The following is a 22,195-nucleotide window of genomic DNA, read 5'->3' as shown; positions in this document are numbered from 1 at the left end:
TGGTTAGCTGGGAGCCAGCAGGAGGGTGTATACTGCAGGGGAGGAGCTAACTTTCTTTGTATCACTTAGTGTCAGCCTCCTAGTGGCAAGCAGCATAACACCCACGGTCTGTGTCCCCCAATGAGGCGTAGGAGAAAAAGTTTTGGTGTTATCATTCATATTCTCTGAGAAAAGGCCAAGAAAGCAAAAATTCTGCCGGGGTATGTAAACTGTTGAGCACAACTGTAACTCTCTCTGATTCTTAAGCAGGTGGTGTATTTTTCTCTTTCACTCTGATAGGTCAGAAATCACATTTAGAGCTTTCTGACTCCTTTAACTACCACCCCTGACAAAGCTGTGGTGAAACACGCGTCTGGTCTTCTGGTGGGTGAGCTGATCACATCTATGAATCACTGATTTTGTTGTCTGTATGGTAGATGTAAACACCTATCTGTACTTATTTCTCATTATTACTCTAATTATTAATGTATTTATTTGAAGGGGATTCCCTGAACAACCCTGCTAAACCGGAATAATCTGCTATACTCCAGGATAGGCTACTTTCACACTAGTGTCGTACGACGAATTGCGTCGTTGCGATGCACCAACGCAAGCAGTGAATGCGCCGCACAACGGGGGCAGCGGATGCTGTTTTTCAACGCATCCGCTGCCCCATTGTGATGTGCGGGGAGGCGGGGGCGGAGTACCGGCCGCACATGCGCGGTCGGAAAAGACGGTCTCGACGCACCAAAAAATGTTACATGTAACGTTTTTTGGTGTCGACGGTCCGACGCAACTGTCGCACAACGGTTGCGACGTGTGGCAATGCGTCGCTAATGCAAGTCTATGGAGAAAAAATGCATCCTGCAAGCACTTTTACAGGATGCGTTTTTTCTACAAAACGACGCATAGCGACGTGCAGTGCACGACGCTAGTGTGAAAGTAGCCATATCTGTGCAAGTTTACAGGCAACATTAGATTAGCCAGTCAATATGTAATGTTATGCAATGCTGGCACACCCTGATATACATAGATTCATGAAATATGTTGATGTAGTTAACGGTATTCGATTAGCTCACCCACCAATTTTCTTTGTTGATTGTGTCTGCTCTTCGTTTTTTTATTAAATTGTACTGTATCATTTTTACATTTATTGAATAAAGTTAAACTTGAATTAAGACCAATTGTGCTTTGTTGCTGGCACCCTTTTCTTATTGGTTGTAGATTTACACCTGTGCCATATTAGGCCTTTATTAAATAAATATTCTTGGGTCCGTTGCGATGTATTTGATACCATTATTAAATAGTAGTAAAGCACTGTGGACACACAATGGGGGCCATTTAGGGGTCTTCCAGGCTTGACACAAATGTAGTCATTCTATGGGACTGTAGACTGAATCGTGCCGGTGTGCAAGCTGTCAGGACTCCCCAGAGCAAACAGGCGTTCACATGGGCCCATGTATGCAGTTTGCATCATTACGGTCACGTGCCAACTAAACATGCCCGACTTCTCTCAATAAAGTGCATGGAGATAAATAAGCCCAGTACATTGTCAGGGGCCCGCAAGCATGTAAATCGCATAATGTGTACACAGCAGCAGAAATAACGTGAATAGGGGTCACATTACATCCTCTAAGGTGGAACTTGTCACCGCACCACATGGGACACAACGTGACCCTACTCACCTACATGACACTACCACGTAGCAGCGGCATAGAAACAGGTTTGGCAGCTCGATCTATGCTGTGACCAAAATGACGTGCGGCCCCAACTACACACACTATAGACTCTTCACAGGATTCGCACGGTGGCGCAGTGGTTAGCACAGCAGCCTTGCAGCGCTGGAGTCCTGGGTTCTAATCCCACCTTGGACAACATCTGCAAAGAGTTTGTATGTTCTCTCCGTGTTTGCGTGGGTTTCCTCCGGGCACTCCGGTTTCCTCCCACATTCCAAAGACATACTGATAGGGAATTTAGATTGTGAGCCCCATCGGGGACAGTGATGATAATGTGTACAAACTGTAAAGCGCTGCGTAATATGTTAGCGCTATATAAAAATAAAGATTATTATTAAAGGATTCCTATGTCTTTGTGGATATGATGTGGGACAGGTGATGCTTAGTGCTGAGCGGGCGTGCTAGGATAAGGTGTTATCTGGGCATGCTCGGGTGCTAACCAAGTATGTTGGGTGGGCGCAAATATGTTTGAGTCGCCGTGGCTGAATGTCTCGTAGCTGTTTCACAGACGTAACACATTGCAGGGATGCCTGTTTTACTGAGCTTTTGGAGAACAAAGACTTTCCAATCAAACTTGTACTATTTGGAGAGTTTCTTCCAGAAATTCAGCAAAAACCTTGGTGTGAACACACTAAGGACAAAGCCACCATTCAGGAAGAATCAAGATGTTTCCAAATGAATTGGCACAGTTAAAGGGAATCTGTCACCCCCTGGGATGCATATGATCTATTAATATGGGCATACAGGTGATAGAAATGTTACACTGGTCCTACCTGTATGCCTCATATTAATGGTCTTGTTGCTGAGAAATGTTATATTCTTTTCTTATGCTAATGATTTCTTCCAGGCTCCGGGGCGTGCGGTGCTGTAAGAAATCCCTGCCCCCTCTCCTCAATACAATACTACCAGTTATAGCCCCACAACCCTGAGCCCTGCACTCCCCCAGAATTCCATACCTCATCCTCCCTTCTATGGGCACTGCATTCAGGGATCTTCTGCACAGGCGACTTCCGCTCCAGTGACCTCCTATGTGCGCACTGATAAGGTGCTCTCCCCACTTCCTGCCTGCACAGTCATCACTAGGAACCTTATGTACCTAGTGAGGACTATGCAGGGAGGAAGTGGGGAGAGCACCTTATCGGCACGCACACCGGTCAGTGCCATTATACTGATTACAATGGTACATTGGTTGATGAAATCCATCTTGTGGTTGTTGTTTAATCTTTCTTTTCAGTTTTGAGTTAATGATATGCTCGTGCTCCGGGGCAGCCTTTATGTAGTGCTCCGATTAGCTGCTACTACATCATCTTGCTAGAGAAAAAAAAAAATTGCCTCCTCCAAGATGGCACCGCCGGCAGCTGCACAGTAGCCATCTATCGGATCGCTGATAAACACTACTGCACAGGCGCGGCCGGCACCATCTTAGGAGACAATTTTTTTCTCTAGCAACATGGCGCCACAGGCGCAGTAACAGCTATTGGTGATCCAATAGCTGCTGCTGCACAGACGCCGGTGGGAACATCCTGGAGGCATTTTTTTCTCTAGCATGATGGTGTCTGCACAGTAGCAGCTATTGGATCGCCGATAGCTGCCACTGCGCAGGTGACGCCATTTTCTGACTTTTTTTTTTTTAAGAAAGTAATGTATACCATTAAAAAAAAAAAATTTTAATACACATTATAGATGCGATCACGCTGCAGCACTGGCAGAAGGTGATTTTTTTTTTTTTTAAGAAAAATATATATATTTATAAAATTTATTATGTAAAACAGGGGGCAGGTCATTGTCAGAAGCCAAACTGGTGAATACCTAAGCAGAGCACCACATGAAGCCTCCCACAGGCCGCCCCAGAGCACGGGAACCTCAATAAAGATTACACAACAACCACAAGATGGATTTCATCATCAGGTATCATGGTAATCAGTATAACGGCGCCGACCTGACACTGCCTGTAGGTTACTGTGCACAATCCTGCTGACAGGTTTCCTTTAACATAAATATGACATTTCTCAGAGTCAAGACCATTAATATGAGGCATACAGGTAGGACTAGTGCAACATTTCTATTACCTGTATGCCCATATTAATAGGTCATATACGTCACACTGAGATTGTTACCTTAAGACTATGTGCACACGTTCAGGATTTTTCACGTTTTTTTCAGCCGTTTTCCGAGGGAAAAATGCATACATAAGCATCCCATCATTTTTAATGCATTCTGCAATTTTTGTGCACATGATGCGTTTTTTTTCTGCAAAAAAAATGCATCGCGGTAAAACATGCATTATGTTCATTAATTTTGCGGATTTTTCGCATTTTTGCTGCAATTTTATGCAATGGGAAGCTCTGGAAAAAAAACATGCAAAAAACGCATGCGGATTTCCTGCAGAAAAAGTCCGGTTATGTTCAGGACAATTCAGCAGAAAATCCTGACGTGTGCACATAGCCTAATAGAAGAATTGGGGAGAAGAGGCAGAATACAGAGCACAATGCAGACCGTCAGTGAATGTGGCATCTGCTGCCTGGATCAGTCATCTATGGCATAGGTGCGTCTCTGCATGGGAGGACTGGGACACAGAACAATGGCACAATGTGGACCGACAACCTCATATAGTCAGATCAGTGCACCGCCCCTTTAATAAACCACACTGTAGAGCAATAGCCCCATATGGCACAGATCAGTGCACCGCCCCTTTAATAAACCACACTGTAGAGCAATAGCCCCATACGGCACAGATCAGTGCACCGCCCCTTTAATAAACCACACTGTAGAGCAATAGCCCCATACGGCACAGATCAGTGCACCGCCCCTTTAATAAACCACACTGTAGAGCAATAGCCCCATATGGCACAGATCAGTGCACCGCCCCTTTAATAAAACACTGTAGAGCAATAGCCCCATATGGCACAGATCAGTGCACCGCCCCTTTAATAAAACACTGTAGAGCAATAGCCCCATATGGCACAGATCAGTGCACCGCCCCTTTAATAAAACACTGTAGAGCAATAGCCCCATATGGCACAGATCAGTGCACCGCCCCTTTAATAAAACACTGTAGAGCAATAGCCCCATATGGCACAGATCAGTGCACCGCCCCTTTAATAAAACACTGTAGAGCAATAGCCCCATATGGCACAGATCAGTGCACCGCCCCTTTAATAAAACACTGTAGAGCAATAGCCCCATATGGCACAGATCAGTGCACCGCCCCTTTAATAAAACACTGTAGAGCAATAGCCCCATATGGCACAGATCAGTGCACTGCCCCTTTAATAAAACACACTGTATAGCAATAGCCCCATATGGCACAGATCAGTCACTGCCCCTTTAATAAAACACACTGTAGAGCAATAGCCCCATATGGCACAGATCAGTGCACCGCCCCTTTAATAAAACACACTGTAGAGCAATAGCCCCATATGGCACAGATCAGTCACTGCCCCTTTAATAAAACACACTGTATAGCAATAGCCCCACATGGCAGAATTATTACCCCACCCCTTTAATAAGACTATCCATAGTATTCGCTGTATCACACACCGCCGCCCCTGTAATGCTGCTTGCTGGTACACAGCACAGGAGCCACATCTGCGCCAGACGCCAGCACCGCCATATTAGAAGCCTGCCGCACGGCACAGACACTACATGTGCGGCTCCGCCATCCCCCGGTGCCCGCACCACGGCTCTCCCCCGCTCTCTGCCCTGCACGCGGCTCTATAAAGGGGAGGGGTGAGACCCAGCCACCCAAGGAGAGAAAATTCAAAACGAGTCTACTCAACCTCGTCTTGGCTTTTCCAGGCACCACCATGGAGACCGGACCACTCACGCATGCGCCCACGACCAAAAGCGCGCCACCATTGGTCCTTTTACGGCTTCCGTAGGTTCGTGGAACGCAAACCGGACACGGGGAAATAAAGTGGAACGCAGCACAGAAAACATCAGGTTTACACTGGGGTTGACTTGTGTACAGATATTTTTTATGTAAAATCTGTCATGAGCTAAACCGGTGTGGCCGCATCAATAAAGCTGACGCGCTGTGTGGAAGGTGTAGAGTGAGCCGTCTACATGTACGGTATTAGCAAGCGACCGCTGTAACAGTGAGAGAATAAATGACCACTAATGAGGGGAACAGTGGCCGTACGACAGCCTGCACGCTGGGAATAGGCCGTCTGTTTGTGTGAGCACTATTTGTGCACTGTGTGAGCACTGTCACTTTAACAGCAGACCTGACGAATCGATAGCCGATTAGCGCTCGGCCTGCAGGCGTGCTCCGTGTAACACGTGGTTAGCCGCGCACAGCGCTCAGCCTTGCTGCACCGAGCACACGCTGCGGTACTGAGGAGACCCCGCTATGGCGCAGATCCAGGCCCGGTTCTTTACCAGGAATAAGAGGTGAGTTCCCCCCAGTGTAGCGGGGCCTGACACCCCTGAGTGCGAGCTATTGTTCCCTGTTATCAGCCACTGCAGACTAGGGCGAGCTATGACTGTTCTGGGATGTATTATTAGTGATATGGAGACTGGACACCTCCCTGCCCCCATAGGACACTGACTTGTGTGTGACATTGGCAGCTGCTGGCTCCACCATGGCGTCCACTGTCTATAATGCCAGGGAAAGCCTTCTGTGAGTGACCATTGCTGGAGCGTGACATTGCGACCGCCGTAATAATGTGACGTGTCAGCCGCCGTAATAATGTGACGTTGCGACCGCCGTAATAATGTGACATGGCGACCGCCGTAATAATGTGACGTTGCGACCGCCGTAATAATGTGACATGGCGACCATTGCTTCCAGTACTGATCCTACCATGGACAGTGGCTATGAGAGCTGTCCTCCTCAGGCCCCATTCAGTCAGTTTTTCAGTACTTGTCCTATCACTGTTGTTCGCGGATAGGTCTCATGTCCATTATAGTCTATGGGGCTCTTCACACGCTTCTATAGTTTTGCTGATCCAGTTGTCTGCACACGATCAGAGACTTGTCCGATTCACAGATCCGTGTGCTGTCCAATTTTCACTGACTCTCTAATCGGAGAAGCTGGAGAAACATCCATCAGTTTTGTTTGTTTTTTCATTGAAAATTTTTGTTTATGAAACTCTCTAAAGTTAAAAACTGATGAAAATTGAACCTTTTTGTGTACAGAAATGAAACCAATGTCTTCCAGTTTTTTCTTTTCCCATGTCTTATCAGAATCTTTAGAGGCAAAGTTAAAGAAACCATCTCTATCGTCTCCCATGAAGATCACTTTTTGCATAAATCTTTGTGTTTAATATGCTCCCGTCCCACCGCCTGCTTCAGGATCCAGCACTGATCTGCTCCTCTTCTCAGTGATGTCACTGCTCCGGAGACTCTTAGTCATTCTATGCGTGAGCCTGAAGTCTCTGTTACAATGTCAGTAAATGGCGCCTTTTCTCTGACGCTTCATAGACGTACAATGTGAAAGCCACTTCCAGGTCATGCAGAGCGCAGCGTGATCCGGCCAGCCTGCAGAGCAGTGACGTCACGGAGAAGGCAGTGGTAGGTGAGTATATTAATACATGCATATATACACTAGTTTAGTGAAAAAACATCATGGGAGGACTTCTTTAAAGTGGTTCTCTTGGAAAATGATCTGGATAAGTCTATTAGGATCAGGTTTGTAGTGGTCCAGACCCATCACTCCGTCTATCCGCTGTAATTAGGAGCCGTTATTCTACACGTCAATGCCAGGCGTCATGTTTCTCGTGCTACTGAGAACAGCCTGTGAGCCATAAACTTCCTACAATTGCCTGCATCCATACTAGTCTCCCACCAACAACATCTAGATCATCATTAGTCGGCAATTGCAAAGAGAGCTGCCAGCAGCGGATCTTGATGATTTCCAAGCCCAAGTGCATTCAGCGTGGCAGAACAGTCCTCAGACAACCATTAATAACCTCAGTGATAGTAGTCAAGGCATTGAAGTGTCAGATTTCTGTGTGGCGCTCATGCTTTAAACTGAAGATATTGAGATATTTTAATAATTTTGTTTCTATTTTTTTTCATCATTGCCATATAATTAACATATCAATCTATCCTGTGATTTCAGTAACTCCACAACTTTTCCTCCTCACTGTTGCAATATCAATGTTGAGTCCATTCCTTTATCCTGCACCCCCTGCTATACACTCCAGTGCAGCAATCTAATAGGAAACAGGCTGTGCCACAGCGTCTTATGTCTTTTAGTGGCTGTTTTTGTACTTTCGTTCCTTTTAATAAAGTCTTCCATTTTCCTACATGTAGCCTTCTTTTATGGCTTAAGAACTGTAATATTTTTTTTAGGTATGAGATCGATGATTTTCCTTTCTCCATTCCGGCATCATCTGAAATTACAGATCTCAGTAATATCATCAACAAGGTGCTCGAAACCAAAAATGGTGAGTTCATGTGTTGGGTTACTTTATTATTTGGGATCTTAAAAGGGTCTCTTGCATAAGTAAAACCAAAAGAATAAAAGATAATCTTTATTAATAGTTAAATGAGAAAAACAAGTTCGTCCCAAACCAAAAAGTGGTGAATCCACCAAAAGGTATAGAGCAACAACTCGGAGGGATAAGGCAAATGGAAACTCTCTCTAAAATTAATGTTCCCTATGAGAACTCTACCTAACCCCAGAGGTTGGCACCCTGTAAAGCCACGTAAGATTGGCGCCTCCACTCAACATCCTCTTACTCTGGATAATCCTAGGGAGCCCTATACCTACAAGCCCTCATATATGGGGACAGATGCAATATCTATACAATAAACTGATTATCCCAGAAACAACACATAATAAAACACTAGACGCAAGTAACAAGCACGTAACATTACTGTAGTTCCCAATAGATATAAAGTGTGGACTGTGTCTCTACAAAGGACCTTATCCATATACAAGGTATCTGGCCCATACATTGCAGGCAATGGGCTAAGAGGTATCACATATATATGAAACCCCACATAGCTAACAGATTCGCCACAGCCATAGGAAAGGACAATTGTGGGATAAATCGTGTAAAAAAAAAAAAAACACACCTGGGCCATCTTTTATATATCTCCTGATGAGCCAGTACCGTAATGGGGAAACGCGTTGTGGTCATGGTGAATTGGTAGCTATATGTTTTCTCTTCTAATTGGTCCCAGTCCTGGCTCTTCCCATTTCGAACAGGTGTGAAAATACAAAAAGGTGCAACATTTTTTTGTACGACCGTTCAAAGCTTTTACTCCAGTTTATTTTTTTTAAAAGCTTTGATGAATCGACCGCTAAATGATATATATATATTTTTTTTAAGAAATGGTAAAAGGGATTAAGGGACTAAAGATATTCACCTATAATTAAACTTGTGTGTCTTCTAATGTATAAAACTTGTGTGTGTAAAACTAAAACTTAATTTTCCTTTTTTTTTTTTTTTAAAGTATATACAGTGTGTCCGTAAAGTCATGGTGCACTTTTGACCGGTCACTGGAAAGCAACAAAAAAATGATAGAAATGTGAAATTGCTCCAAATAAATAAAAGAAATACTCTCCCAGTTTCATACCTATTCAGTGCAGTTTGATGTGGGCTCCATTTGTTGCCCTACACACATCCAAATGATAGCATAAACTTGTGGTTGCATGATGTCACAGACCTGGCAGTGTATTAATCATAGTTCAGTTTATTGGGGTTAATCTGACCGGAGGCTCAGCAACAGCTTAAATGAGTTTGTGTTGTTTGATTGGTTCTTGTTATCTCTCCTCATGAACAGGTCTGATATGATTGGGCCAGAGAAAGGGCGCCAAAATGTAAACTATAAAAGTGCACCATGACTTTGCGGACACATTGTATTAGTTTCCTTGAGGGACGTGAACATGCCTCATGTACGGCACACTTGGTTGAATGTAATCCATTTCTATCAACAGCTCATTGATATTTTCCATATTACAGATGACCACATTCGCGTGGAGTTTGACTTCCTCGTCAGGAGCCAGTTCCTGCGGTTGCCACTTATTAAGCATATGGAAGCAGAAGGCATATCAACAGTAGGTGATTCCACTCTGTTCTGGCCTGATACCTAAATAAAAGGATTTTCCCATTCTTATATTACTAGAATACGCCATCACTTTGATTGGTCATGGTCTGAGCTCCGGCTCCCTGTCCTATGCTTGGAATTAGGGGCATAGTGTTGGTTTAGTGCTGTGTCCCCTTCAGCTGATAAAGGGGCAGATTTATTAGCCAAAAACTTTATAGAGTCATTGAGCGAAGTCTTAGTTAATGTTTATTCATCCATCACCAGGAATCCTCTGCTGTTTTTTCCACTGAGGAAGCCTGTACAAGTTGTGATATCACGCAAATGAGTCCGTTAACTTACAGGCTGTTACTGCGCTCTTAATAAGACTACAAAGTTTTGGTTGGAACGTAATTTCTCTTTTTTCTTAACCGGAAACTGAAATGTTGCCTGAAGAAGCTGGATGCATGACCTGTACCAGACTCTTCTCTCGTGCTGCTTCTCAAAAATAAATGGCTAATCCAACATGAGAGATTGGGGAAGAGGCAGAGAATTGACCTCCCCATGTCCAGCACATAAGAAGGTGGAGTAGGATCAAGTATGGCTTGTGAAAAGCTGTGAGAACGTCAGTGTGATGAGCATGGTAGACTGAGCTCCATCAGTCACTATTACTATTATGGCTGACCAGTAAAAAACAAAAATGATGTAACTGATAGATATTGTGAGGCCGAGTCACTACTCACAGGCAAACTGTGAGACAGGATAGTCAGGAGGGCTCGCAGTACAAAGAACAAGACAAATATGGGGTTGAATAATGAACAAATATGTGAAAACCAGGGAGCACAAGGAACGGATAGTCAGAAGCCAAGTCCAGGGTCAGATATCTGAAGTCAGAGAGCATCAAAAGCAAAAGGGATAGTCCAAACAAATTGGCACAACAGATCCTAGGTCATCAACAAGGTCAGATGTCACACAGGGCTAAGCACACACACACTAACAATGGCAATCTGCTGTTCACAGCAAGCCAGCTAAATGCCTAGCAAATAATTTGAGGATGGGAGGCACCTGGGGAGGCACCAGCAGGCTAGACCAGATTGAGCAGTAGGGCTGTCAATCAAAATGCTGACAGCTCAGCACGCCCCAGGATCAGATTGGATGACTGAACTGTCACTCACAAAACCCACATCCCAGCACACTTCAGATCCCAATGGGTGGCTGAGCTGTCAATCACAGCGCCCCTAGGCCACCGTCAGTTATAAACTGTGACAGCTATGTCTAGGTTAGGTGATCTGTGGGTTCTGTGTGACTGAGCTGTTTGTGCCTTAAGCTTCCATACACATTAGACTAATCTCGGTCAAACTTGAAAAAGTGACTGGTTTGGCCGACACTCTGATGTGTATGGGGCCTCAGACAATTGAAAGTAAGGGGACATAATCAGTATGGCATGTCCAATTTTGGTCCCCTGATTCTTCTGTTCTTGCGGAGGTAAGTTGCTGGACGAATTGTTTCTTGGTGGGTATTGAATGGGGGCGACCTTGAAGCTGGATAGTGGCAACATTTTGAATCAATGACTTCTTTTTATATGCTCTCTTATGACACATGGGCCCAGGTTAATGATTGGATTTTATTTATTTTTTTTTTGTGTCTAGTATTTGTTTATTTGTTTTTCTAGCCTATATTACATTTTCACTTAATTCTGGTTTTAATTTGTGCCTTTTTAAATGGGTTTTGTGTTCCCCTCTGGTGCAGGATTTATGTGCAGCATATTATTTTTTTCACTGTTTTGGTGAATTTAGCACAAAATCTAATCAGCGACTCCCTCAACAGAAAAAAGAAAATGGGCCCTTATTGCGGTTTAGTACATTACAGGGAAGACTTTGCACTTAGAGACAGATTGTTCTGCTGTAGATATTGGATTAGCGACGGCATCGCAACCTGCCCATCAATTTCCAATAGTGGAAACGTTCATTATAACCTGAACCGCTCCTGCAGATGAATTGTGAAATATCCGACCCCTCGTCTTCCCATTTGTTATTTCTAGGAAGAAGTTGTTGAAGTTGAATATGTAGAAAAGATCACGGCTCCGCAGCCTGAAGAGTGCATGCTCCACGACGACTGGGTCAGCGCCATAGCAGGAAGTGAAGAGTGGTACGTCGGACATAATTTTAGCTAAGGGTTGTACCCCGTGCGGTGTGGTCATAATTGGGAATCTCTTTCCTTTTTTTGTGCTTTAGGATTTTAACTGGTTCTTATGACAAAACATGCAGAATTTGGTCAGTGGAAGGGAAGCCACTAATGACCATTGCCGGCCATACTGAAGTTGTCAAAGATGTTGCCTGGATAAAGAAAGGTAAGTTTTTAGATATGTAATTGAACTATTTCCTTACAGAGATTTCCATTTTATTTTCCAAATTTTACGTTGATACCTCTTCCACTGTGATGTTTTAGGCCTAAGACTCTGGTCAGGTGTTTCTGCTTACTACCCCTTAAAGAAGCACTACTACTCCCATCAAAGTTTTTATCTTCTTAATATATTGCAGTCATATTACATAGCACTGTGTACTTACAATTGCTCACTTTGGCTTTCTACCCAGCTAATTCTTCTCTTTTCCATTAGGTCTATGACATCATGCGATTAATAACTGACTAGCTGAATCCTTCTAAGCTCTATGTAGAAACAGGAGGTCAATTTTCCCTGTATGAGTCATGAGTCACTGCAAAAGTCCCTGGTAGGGGGAAGAAGGAGCAGTTAGGTCAGGAACTGAAGAGGGGAATGATAAACGCAGGGACAAGAGACTTCCTGTTTCTACATACAGCAGAGAAAAGAGAATTAGCTGAGTAAAAAGGCAAAATGAGCAATTGTAAGTACACAGTGCTATATAAGATGATTTACAATATATTAAGAGAGTAAACACTTTAAGAGTGCTTCTTCAACACTCAAGATTGATTGAATCAGTAACCTCTGTATATTTATGTAAATAGGCACTGTATGGATTTACTCTTTTAGGCAGCTGGTAGTATTCACACAGGAAAGTGGTTCCTTGGTCAAACAGGGAGGTTAATTGAAATGCATAAACTTCCAGCAGAATGGCAGGACCGCCTTTCTCCGGCATGAAGGAACAAAATGAAGAGTCCATGTACAGGCACATGCGTGTTCACTCTTTCAGATAAATGTCCAGCTGTCTCTCAAGTCCTGACAGAGAGACTAGCAGCAAGAGGTCTCTTCACCTCTCCTCCCAGACACCGGCGTCTGTCTCACAGGTTGAGAAATCCAGGAATGTACTCTGCATCTCCCAACAGAATCCACACACTGCTCTGTTCCCCAGCACACTCAATTTTGCGTAATCCAGCAGATTGACACCCAGTGAATCATTTGCTGGTTTTAGTAAAAAAAGCTTTGCAGGTGCCTCCAACTAAACCAAGAAGAGTTGAGATTTAACCCTGTTCTACCTGGCTTTGCTACATACCCTCCCCCTCTGCCCAAAGTCGAGGGCTGGGCACCATCTGCCAATCCACAGTGAACCTTGTCCCACCAAGGCTTGAACAAGCTGATATGACATACCTTGTCGGGCTTCTTTTTCACTGGTTGGTAAACTTTATAGTGGCCCTCACCAATCTTTTTCATCATTTCATAGCACCCTTGCCTCATGGTGAGAAATTTGTTCCCCACTATGGGCACCAAGACCCGCACCCGATCCCCAGGTTTAAATTGTTGCACCTTAGTCACCAGACTATGTCTCCTGGATTGTGCCTTGAGAAGGCACTCTTTTACCTGACCCCTCACTTTGGTTCTGTGACACAACAGATCATTATGCTTGGCTAAATGGGAAAATTGAACACTGGTTCCTGGGGAGCAAAATTTGCCACTCTTACATTTTCCAGGGCACCTTTCAAAGTTAAATGGGTTTTCCCATGAACAGAGTTCATTTTAAAGTTAATTTTAATCAATACATTCTTGGCATAATAATTTCCACAATTGGATGTGTTTAAAAAAAAGATCTTGCTGTGCTGAGATGATCTTATAAATGTGCCCCTGCTGTGTACTGTGTAATGGCCGTGTCTGAGGCCATGTGCACACGTTCAGTATTTTTCGTGTTTTTTCGCTATAAAAACGTGATAAAAACGCAAAAAAACGCTAACATATGCCTCCTATTATTTACAGTGTATTCCGCATTTTTGTGCAAATGTTGCATTTTTTTCCGCGAAAAAATCGCATCGCGGAAAAAAAAGCAACATGTTCATTAAAAATGCGGAATTGCGGGGATTCCGCACACCTAGGAGTGCATTGATCTGCTTACTTCCCGCACGGGGCTGTGCACACCATGCGGGAAGTAAGCAGATTATGTGCGGTTGGTACCCAGGGTGGAGGAGAGGAGACTCTCCTCCACGGACTGGGCACCATATAATTGGTCAAAAAAAAAGAATTAAAATAAAAAATAGTCATATACTCACCTTCGATGGCCCCCGGAGTGTTCCCGCCTCTCACCGCTGCATGCTGCCGCTTTGGTTCCTATAGATGGTGTGGTGAAGGACCTGCGATGACGTCGCTGTCTTGTGATTCGTCGTGAGACCGGTCATGTGACCGCGACCGTGACCGCGACGTCATCGAAGATCCTGAACCACACCATCTAGGAACGGACGTCGCTGAGGATATCGGCTGTCTGCAGAGGGTGAGTATAACCATTTTTCTATTTTTTTTAATTATTTTTAAACATTCTATCTTTTACTATAGATGCTGCATAAGCAGCATCTATAGTAAAAAGTTGGTCACACTTGTCAAACACTGTTTGACAAGTGTGACCAACCTGTCAGTCAGTTTTCCAAGCGATGCTACAGATCGCTTGGAAAACTTTAGCATTCTGCAAGCTAATTACGCTTGCAAAATGCTAAAAAAGACGCGGAAAAAACGGGGAAAAAAACGCAAAAAAAAAAAAGCGGATTTCTTGCAGAAAATTTCCAGTTTTCTTCAGGAAACTTCTGCAAGAAATCCTGACTTGTGCACATACCCTGACCATGCTGGAACATGGTCCGATCATAGCACAGCTCCTGGGGAGGTGAGGAGAAAGAGAGGATACAGACATTGCAGCAGGAGATCACAGCTGATTCTTTTTGTGAGATAAAGCATTTTCATGCCTCTTTGTAAAAATGTTTTACCTCAAAGAATTATTTGTGATCCCCCTGCTGTCCTGTCTGTATAGTCTTTTGCTTCCTCCCCTCCCAGGAGCTGTGGTATGATCAGACTGTTCCTGTACGGTCAGACACGGCCATTACACAGTGCACAGCAGAGGCATATTTATAAGATTATCTCAGCACAGGAACATTTTATTTAAACACATCCAATTGCGGAACTTATTATTCTTATTATTATTATTATTATTATTATTATTCCAAGATCTATTTATTTAAAGTAGAAGTGTCCTGTGGCCCAACAATCTTCAGTCTATTCTTCTAAACCTTTGAAACTGGGAGAAGCCCTTTACGTGTTGGTGTAAAGTCAATGACGTCTTCTCTCTAGACAGCCTGTCGTGTTTGCTGCTGAGTGCATCTATGGACCAGACCATTCTTCTCTGGGAGTGGAATGCGGAGAGGAATAAAGTGAAGGCTCTCCATTGTTGTAGAGGACATGCCGGCAGCGTGGACGCCATAGCTGTGGACGGATCAGGGAATAAAGTATGTGACTATTTTAGGTTTTGATGTAATGGACATAATTTTGCAACATTTTTCAGACTATATGACGCAACTAGGTTTTAGAGGAGGAAAATAGAAAAAAAAAATGGAAACAAAAAATATGGTCAATTCTGCACGAATATCCCCCATTCTGGTATATATGTCCCCAATCCAAGTATACATGGTCCCCCTCATCCCCATCTTGGTATGTATGGTCCCCTCATCCCCATCTTGGTATGTATGGTCCCCTCATCCCCATCTTGGTATGTATGGTCCCCTCATCCCCATCTTGGTATGTATGGTCCCCTCATCCCCATCTTGGTATGTATGGTCCCCTCATCCCCATCTTGGTATGTATGGTCCCCTCATCCCCATTCTGGTATACATAGCCCCCATCAGAAAAACCTAAAAAAAAGATAAAACATTCTATTTACCTTCCCTGCGTTCCCTCGCAGCGTCATGTTCTGATGCCATCAGCTGATTTATGCTTGTAAGCAGCACATGTCAGTGACATCATGCACTGCTTACAAGCCAAGGACAGCTGCCGGAATACTCATTGCTCCACACACCCGGGACAGTTGGCGTGTGGAGCAGTGAATATTCATTTTTCTTTAATAGCAGGCACACTGTTAGCCGCAGCCACCAGCTTCCTGCAGCGACTGGGCGATCACGTGTGCCCACTACTAAAGTGAATGAATTTCTCTATCGCCTCTCATTGGGGGACACAGGAACCATGGGTGTATGCTGCTGCCACTAGGAGGCTGACACTATGCAAATAAAAAAGATAGCTCCTCCTCTGCAGTGTACACCCCACCGACAGGAAGTAGGATATTCAGTTTAGCTTAGTGTCAGTAGGAGGTGGACACGGGTCTTTCATTAGACCCTTATCTACCTCAATGTGCGTCGTTTTCTTTCAGATTTTCCGGAGGGATACAGGGTGAACAGTCACACCTGTACTCCCACAATACGGACTATGAGTACGGCGTGTACTGCCACCCCGTATCCTCATAGATTCCACAGCAGGACCATGATCCTAGCACACAAGCGTGCTCAGAAGTCCGGTCCTGGCTCCGTCCCCCACCCACTCGCCCACCAGAGCCTGTCGGTTGGAGGAGACGAGGACGTCCATCACAGCTCTCTGGACGTCTCATGCCTTCCTTGGATTAAGGTTAGTAACGGACGACGTGGGATGTGTGAGGTGAGTATTTCCCCACCCATCCCAGAGTAGGCAGGATTCACCTTGGGCAGTCGTCACTGTTACTAGGCAGCAGGGATCTTAGCTGCAGGCAGCATTTGCTCACTGCAGCTGCTGTGACAGACCCCCCTCATCCGCGCGGCGGCCTTTGCAGGCGGCTGCGCCCGTTCTGCTCCCCGCCGGCATCTTCCGAAGCGGCAGCCTTTGCAGGCAGACGCGTCTTCTCCTACCTGGCTGCGGACGCTCTGCCTTATGCCTCGGCGCGGTTACCTTTACAGGCAGCCGCGCTGTTCCCTTTATTTCCGGCGGCCGCACTGTCCTCTTTTTATTGGCGCGGCATCCCTACGGCAGCCGCGTCGCTTTTTCCCCCGGCCCTCTCCGGCGGCCGCCAGACTCTAATTTAGCCCCCGGCTTCTACTCGGGCCTAGTCTTCCGGGGCCGACTCCGCCCACTTCCTCTTCTGTCGGGCGGGCTTTTCTCCCGCCCGACTGTCATAGCCGCCTACCGGCGCCATCTTGGTGCTCCCCTATAGGCGGCTTAGTCTGTACCCATTCCTGTACAGAGCAGCTAGCTCCGCCCACTTCTCCCAGCCGCCCCATTCGGCCTGGGATCGCCGCTATTTTACTGGGGAGCGTTCTCTTCCGGACCTGGTGGCTATTATTCCCCAGCGCCTGGGTCCCCTGCATCCTCCTTAGGTCGCCGTCTCCCTGCTGGTGCCCTGGACCTGTGCCATGATCTGGCCGCAGCTACAGCCGGGAGCAGTCTATAGGACCCTACTATTGCGGTGAGTAGCTCTGCCATGCAGTCCATTACTCCCCTCTCCTGTTTCCCCTAATCTTTGGTCATCATTTAGTGGGTCTGCTCCCAGGACTAATCCTAAAAGGAGAGCGTTCCTGTTCTCCTGCTTCCGCTGGTCAGCTGCAGCAACTCCACTGTCCGTCCAGGAGTCCCTACCCCGGCGAGACTGAGACACCAGGATGTCACGACCCTGGGGTCCGGGCTTGACCGCAGTTGCCAGTGGGTCACAGGATTCTCCGTCTGGCCTTTTCAACTCGGGCCACAAGAGATCCAGACAGGAGCGAAATTCTAGGTTCCTTTTCTCGGAGGGATACAGGGTGAATATTCACACCTGTAATCCCACATTATGGACTATGAGTACGGCATGTACTGCCACCCCGTATCCTCATAGATCCGACAGCAGGACCATGATCCTAGCACACAAGCGTGTTTAGAAGTTCGGTCCCAGTTCCGTCCCTCACCCACTCGCCCAACAGAGCCTGTCGGTTGGAGGAGACGAGGACGTCCACCATCAGCTCCATGGATGTCTGACACCTTCCTTTCCGCTCCTTCTCGCCCTCTGGTCTGGAACGGTGAGATCCCTCTTCCTGATGTTCCTCTCTCTCTCTCTCTCAAGTGAGAGAGACGGGCGTCCTCGGTCATGTTTGTAGAGGAAGTTTCAGACTTGGTTTCAAGGTCTTTGCCCCACACACTGAATTTGTGGTGGTGCTTGTCAGGGGAAAGGCGAACCATACCAGATGCTTCAGACAGGGAAGCATCTCGGTATCCTATATTTCTTCTCCCCTGAGCTCATCGCTAACTGACGGCAGAATGCGGCCAATGGTGGACTTGTCAGTTCCCAGACTGTCTACCAACTTGGCCCCTCCACTTCCCTCATGGATTCCAAGGATACAATTATAGAATCGCTGGATAAATCAGCCTTGGAAATGGCTGCTTCTATGATGGATAGATGGATTATACAGCCTTGTAAGAGCACCCCGGCTGGAGCTCCTCCGGGGGAGCTAGCTGACCTGACAGACCAGATTTCCTGTGCAGGAAAATTTTTGGTATCTGCCCCCCTAGATGTGTGGCTTGTGCAGCTCACGCGTCCAGCAATATGGTGGACACGGCAGGCGGACTTGTTTTCAAGAAATCTCTTACCAGCCTCCCCTTCCAGGGGGCCCGTCTCTTTGGCTAATGCTGGAACACATTATTAAGGACGCCACGGGAGGCACGAGCTCCCTTTGTCCTTTCGCTGTTTCCTCTAGCTAACACAGACCGCGATCTCGTCTGGCTAGACAAAAGGCTTCCTTTAAGCCTACTCCTTCCCGGCGTCCCCGCAACTCCCATGGTTGGTCCACCAGGCCTAGATCTGGCAGATCTTCCTCGGCAGAACTCGGGCTAAGGGCCCAGCGTTCCTTTCAGTTTGGGCGGGCGTCTCCTGTTTTGTTCAGGAATGTTTGGCTGGCCTCGGTGGAGGACGCTTGGATCAGGGAGGTGGTATCCTCTGGATACAAGGTAGGGTCCGCTTCGAGGCCCGGAATCGCTTCTTCAAATCCTCCTCTGATCCCAGGTTTCTTTGCGTCCATTACCTTCCTTCTTTGTTCGGAGGTTAGCGTTTCCATCCCACAGCAGGAACGCTTCACAGGTTTCTATTCAAACCTGCTTGTAGTGCCAAAGAAGAGCGGCGCAGTTCGACCCATCCTGGCTCTGAAGTTAGTGAACAGAAGGTTCCGCCTGCGGCATTTCAGGATGGAGTTCCTCTGTAAGGTTCTGGCTCCCATGGATCCACAGGAATTCCTGTGCTCCATGGATATCCAAGATGCCATGCTCCATGCCCTGTTTTTCCCAGCAAGCGGGCAATTCTCCTGAGTTATCCTTCGTTTCGCGATGCAGAAGGGTCATTTCCAGCTTGTCGCCCTGCCGCTCGGTCTTGCGACCGCTCCCTGTGTCTTCATAAAGATCATGGCCACATTTATGGCCATTTTGAGGATCAGGGGCCTAGTGCTCATTCCATACCTTGAAGTCAGGAGAAGCGGGCAATTCTCCTCATCATGCCTGCCTCTCTCTCAGGCCCAGGAGAGTCTGACCATTGTCCGACTCCCTGTCCTGTTTCTGGTGGCTGGCCAACAGAACAAGGTCTTGTCTTGTTCCGAGTCAGCGTCTCGTATTTTAGGCACGTTGTCAGTCGGGGGTTTTTGTTCTTGAGGAGAAGCGGGCAATTCTACATACGCCCTCTGCAAGGCCTTCGGCTGCCTTCCCTCTGTTCAGCAAAGATGGTACTGTGACGCATGGTGACAGCATCAGGAGCACTCTTTTTTGCGCTGTTCCACTTGAGACCACTTCAGCAGACCTTCCTTCCTCAGTGGGACACGTCTGTGCTGTCTCTGGATCCTCTGATCCGGGTTTCCATTCGACTCTAATAGCCCTCAACTAGTGGCTGTCATTCCCTCTTTCCCCAGGTCCGGTCCTCCCAAGGCAGGTGGTGACGGCAGTCACCAGCCTTCCCGGCTGGGGCGCGGTTCTCGCTATCCGTCAGTGATGGGGGCATTGATCGGAGCAAGAGTTCTCTCTGCCGATCGACACCCTTGAGATAGGGGCCATTCCTCTATCCCTGAGTCACTGTGAAAGGCTTCTCAGAGGTCTGCCAGTCAGAATCCAGACGTCCAATGCCTCGGCTGTGGCATATGTCTATTACCAGGAAGGGAATCAGTCTCTGGGCAATGGCAGAGCTTTCCAAGATCCTCCTCTGGGTAGAGGCGACCTTTTCGGCACTATCAGCAGTGCATATCCCCGGCGTGGCCAACTAGGTGTTTTCTCTGCCACGAGGGCCTTACGGCAGGAGAATGGTCCCTTCTTCAGGGGGTCTTCCTTTAAATTTGCCTTGATGGGGAACTCCGGACACGGATCACCTGGCGTCCCGACTGCTTATTAAGGTTCCACTGTTTGTTCCCAGGTCCGCGATCCTCTTCTTGCGGATACCGATACTTTGACCATTCCTGGGTTGCATTTTGTACTTCCCTATTTGTTCCTCCCTTCCCTTCCTTCCCAGGCTGTTGAAGCTCAATGCGGAGGGGGTTCCGATCATTCTGACCTCACCAGATTGGCCCAGAATTTTCTGGTCCGCTGAGATCGTCCATTTCCTCGCGGACTCCCACTGGAGGCCCCCAGACAGGCCAGATCTTCTGTACCAAGGACGGATCTGCCACAGAGTTCTTGGTGGCTCAATTTAACAGCTTTGCCGTTGAAACCTTCCATTCTGGCCGTTTTCTCTAGGTAGGACTTGATGCTGGCCTTGCTCTTAGTTCACTAAAGGGTCAGATAGCATCCCTTTCCATTCCTTTTCTGAAGTCCCTTTCAGTAGTCCTTAGCTACTGGCTACCATGGTACAAAGATTTATATCAGTCCTGTTCTCAGATCAGAACTTTTCTTCAAGAAGTGGCACATGCGGCTCTCCCGTACCAGACTCTCGTGGATCCCTGGGACCTCAATCTTGTTCTGGAGGCTCAGTGGGGTTCCCCCCTTGAACCTCCCCATGAGGCCTCACTGTCTGTTCTGTCCTGAAAGGTGGCGTTTCTGGTGGTTTTTTTTTTTTCCTCCATTATGGGCGCCTCGGAGTTGGTGGCTCTCTCCTGTCGCCCCATTTCTTGGATTCTTCACCAGGATAGGGTAGTTTTACGACCTTCTTCGCCTTTTCTTTCCAGGGTGGTGTCCTCCTTCTACTTTAGTAAGATCGTCCTTCCCACCTTTGTCCTGCTCCGGCCGATTCTCTGGAGCGTTTGCTGAGCAGGCTATGCCTGGTCAGGGCGGTGAGGATCTATTTTTCTAGGACCGCCTTCTTTAGGAAGACAGACCGTCTTTTTGTCATTCCAGACGGCACGCCAAGAGGCCTGTCGGCCTCCAAGGTCACGATTGTTCTCTGGATCAGACCTGCCATTCTGGAGGTTTACCGGGTCAAGAACAGAGTGACTCCTCCTGGTATTAGGACTCACTCTGCCCCGGGCAGTGGGCGCCTCCTGGGCGGTACACCATGGGGCATCCGCCCTACAACTTTGCTAGGTGGCAACCTGGTGTTCCGTTCACTCATTTGCCAAATGTTATAAGTTCCATACCTACGCTTCGGCAGTTGCCAGCCTAGGCGGAAGGATCTTGCAGGCGGCAGTGATGAGTACTCTGTCCTGAATGGAGTTTTTCTGCTGTTCCCACCCCAGGGACTGCTTTGGGACGTCCCATGGTTCCTGTGTCCCCCAATGAGAGGCGATAGAGAAAACAGGATTTTTGGTTGCTTACCGTAAAATCTGTTTCTCGGAGCCTTCATTGGGGGACACAGCACCCTCCCAAGTTGAACAGCTCCGTTTATTGTGTTAAACTGTTAAACTGTGGTGCGCTGCGGAGTTTGCCGGCGCTATATAAATGAAGATTTTTATTATATCATTATTCTTTCTTCTTTACACGTTGCTTCTCCTACTGCTTTCTCACTAACTGAATATCCTACTTCCTGTCGGTGGGGTGTACACTGCAGAGGAGGAGCTATCTTTTTTATTTGCATAGTGTCAGCCTCCTAGTGGCAGCAGCATACACCCATGGTTCCTGTGTCCCCCAATGAAGGCTCCGAGAAACAGATTTTACGGTAAGCAACCAAAAATCCTGTTATTCACTGCTCCCTACGCCTTTAGTCCCTCTCAGTGCCAGCTTCAGTGCATAGAGGTGGGAGTGACTATGGGCATGGGGAGCAGTGAATATTCATTTCTCTTTAACAGCGGGCACAGAGATTAGCCTCAGCCGCCGTCTTCTGCCTCCTGTCACCCGCTTGTCCTCCCCTGCTGCTCCCCCACCTTCCCATCTACAGCAGGTACATACGGAT

General features: G+C 46.8%; 2 protein-coding genes across 7 annotated transcripts in view; one reads left to right on the top strand and one right to left on the bottom strand.

Annotated features, from left to right (window-relative positions):
* The window catches only part of CARF (calcium responsive transcription factor), a 51,119-nt gene extending 45,493 nt beyond the window's left edge, over positions 1-5,626 (bottom strand). For 2 of the 6 annotated variants that reach the window (XM_077272108.1, XM_077272112.1), the window contains exon 1: positions 5,256-5,447. In XM_077272108.1, the coding sequence (XP_077128223.1) occupies positions 5,256-5,328 (73 nt within the window). In that variant the 5' untranslated portion in view covers positions 5,329-5,447. Of the gene's footprint in view, positions 1-1,664; positions 1,685-5,213; positions 5,235-5,255; positions 5,448-5,494 lie in introns of those variants that run through there. The other 4 variants (XM_077272109.1, XM_077272113.1, XM_077272110.1 and 1 more) reach the window with 4 other exon arrangements.
* A 261-nt stretch (positions 5,627-5,887) lies between these two features.
* WDR12 (WD repeat domain 12) overlaps positions 5,888-22,195 on the top strand; it is a 29,556-nt gene continuing 13,248 nt past the window's right edge. The window contains exons 1-6 of the mRNA XM_077272115.1: positions 5,888-6,107; positions 8,013-8,107; positions 9,632-9,726; positions 11,734-11,840; positions 11,927-12,042; positions 15,208-15,362. Coding sequence (XP_077128230.1) covers positions 6,067-6,107; positions 8,013-8,107; positions 9,632-9,726; positions 11,734-11,840; positions 11,927-12,042; positions 15,208-15,362 — 609 coding nt within the window. The 5' untranslated portion in view covers positions 5,888-6,066. The remainder of the gene's footprint in view (positions 6,108-8,012; positions 8,108-9,631; positions 9,727-11,733; positions 11,841-11,926; positions 12,043-15,207; positions 15,363-22,195) is intronic.

Source organism: Ranitomeya variabilis, chromosome 7 (assembly GCF_051348905.1).
Source record: "Ranitomeya variabilis isolate aRanVar5 chromosome 7, aRanVar5.hap1, whole genome shotgun sequence".
NCBI lineage: Eukaryota > Metazoa > Chordata > Amphibia > Anura > Dendrobatidae > Ranitomeya > Ranitomeya variabilis.
This window is presented reverse-complemented; position numbering and strand designations above follow the sequence as displayed.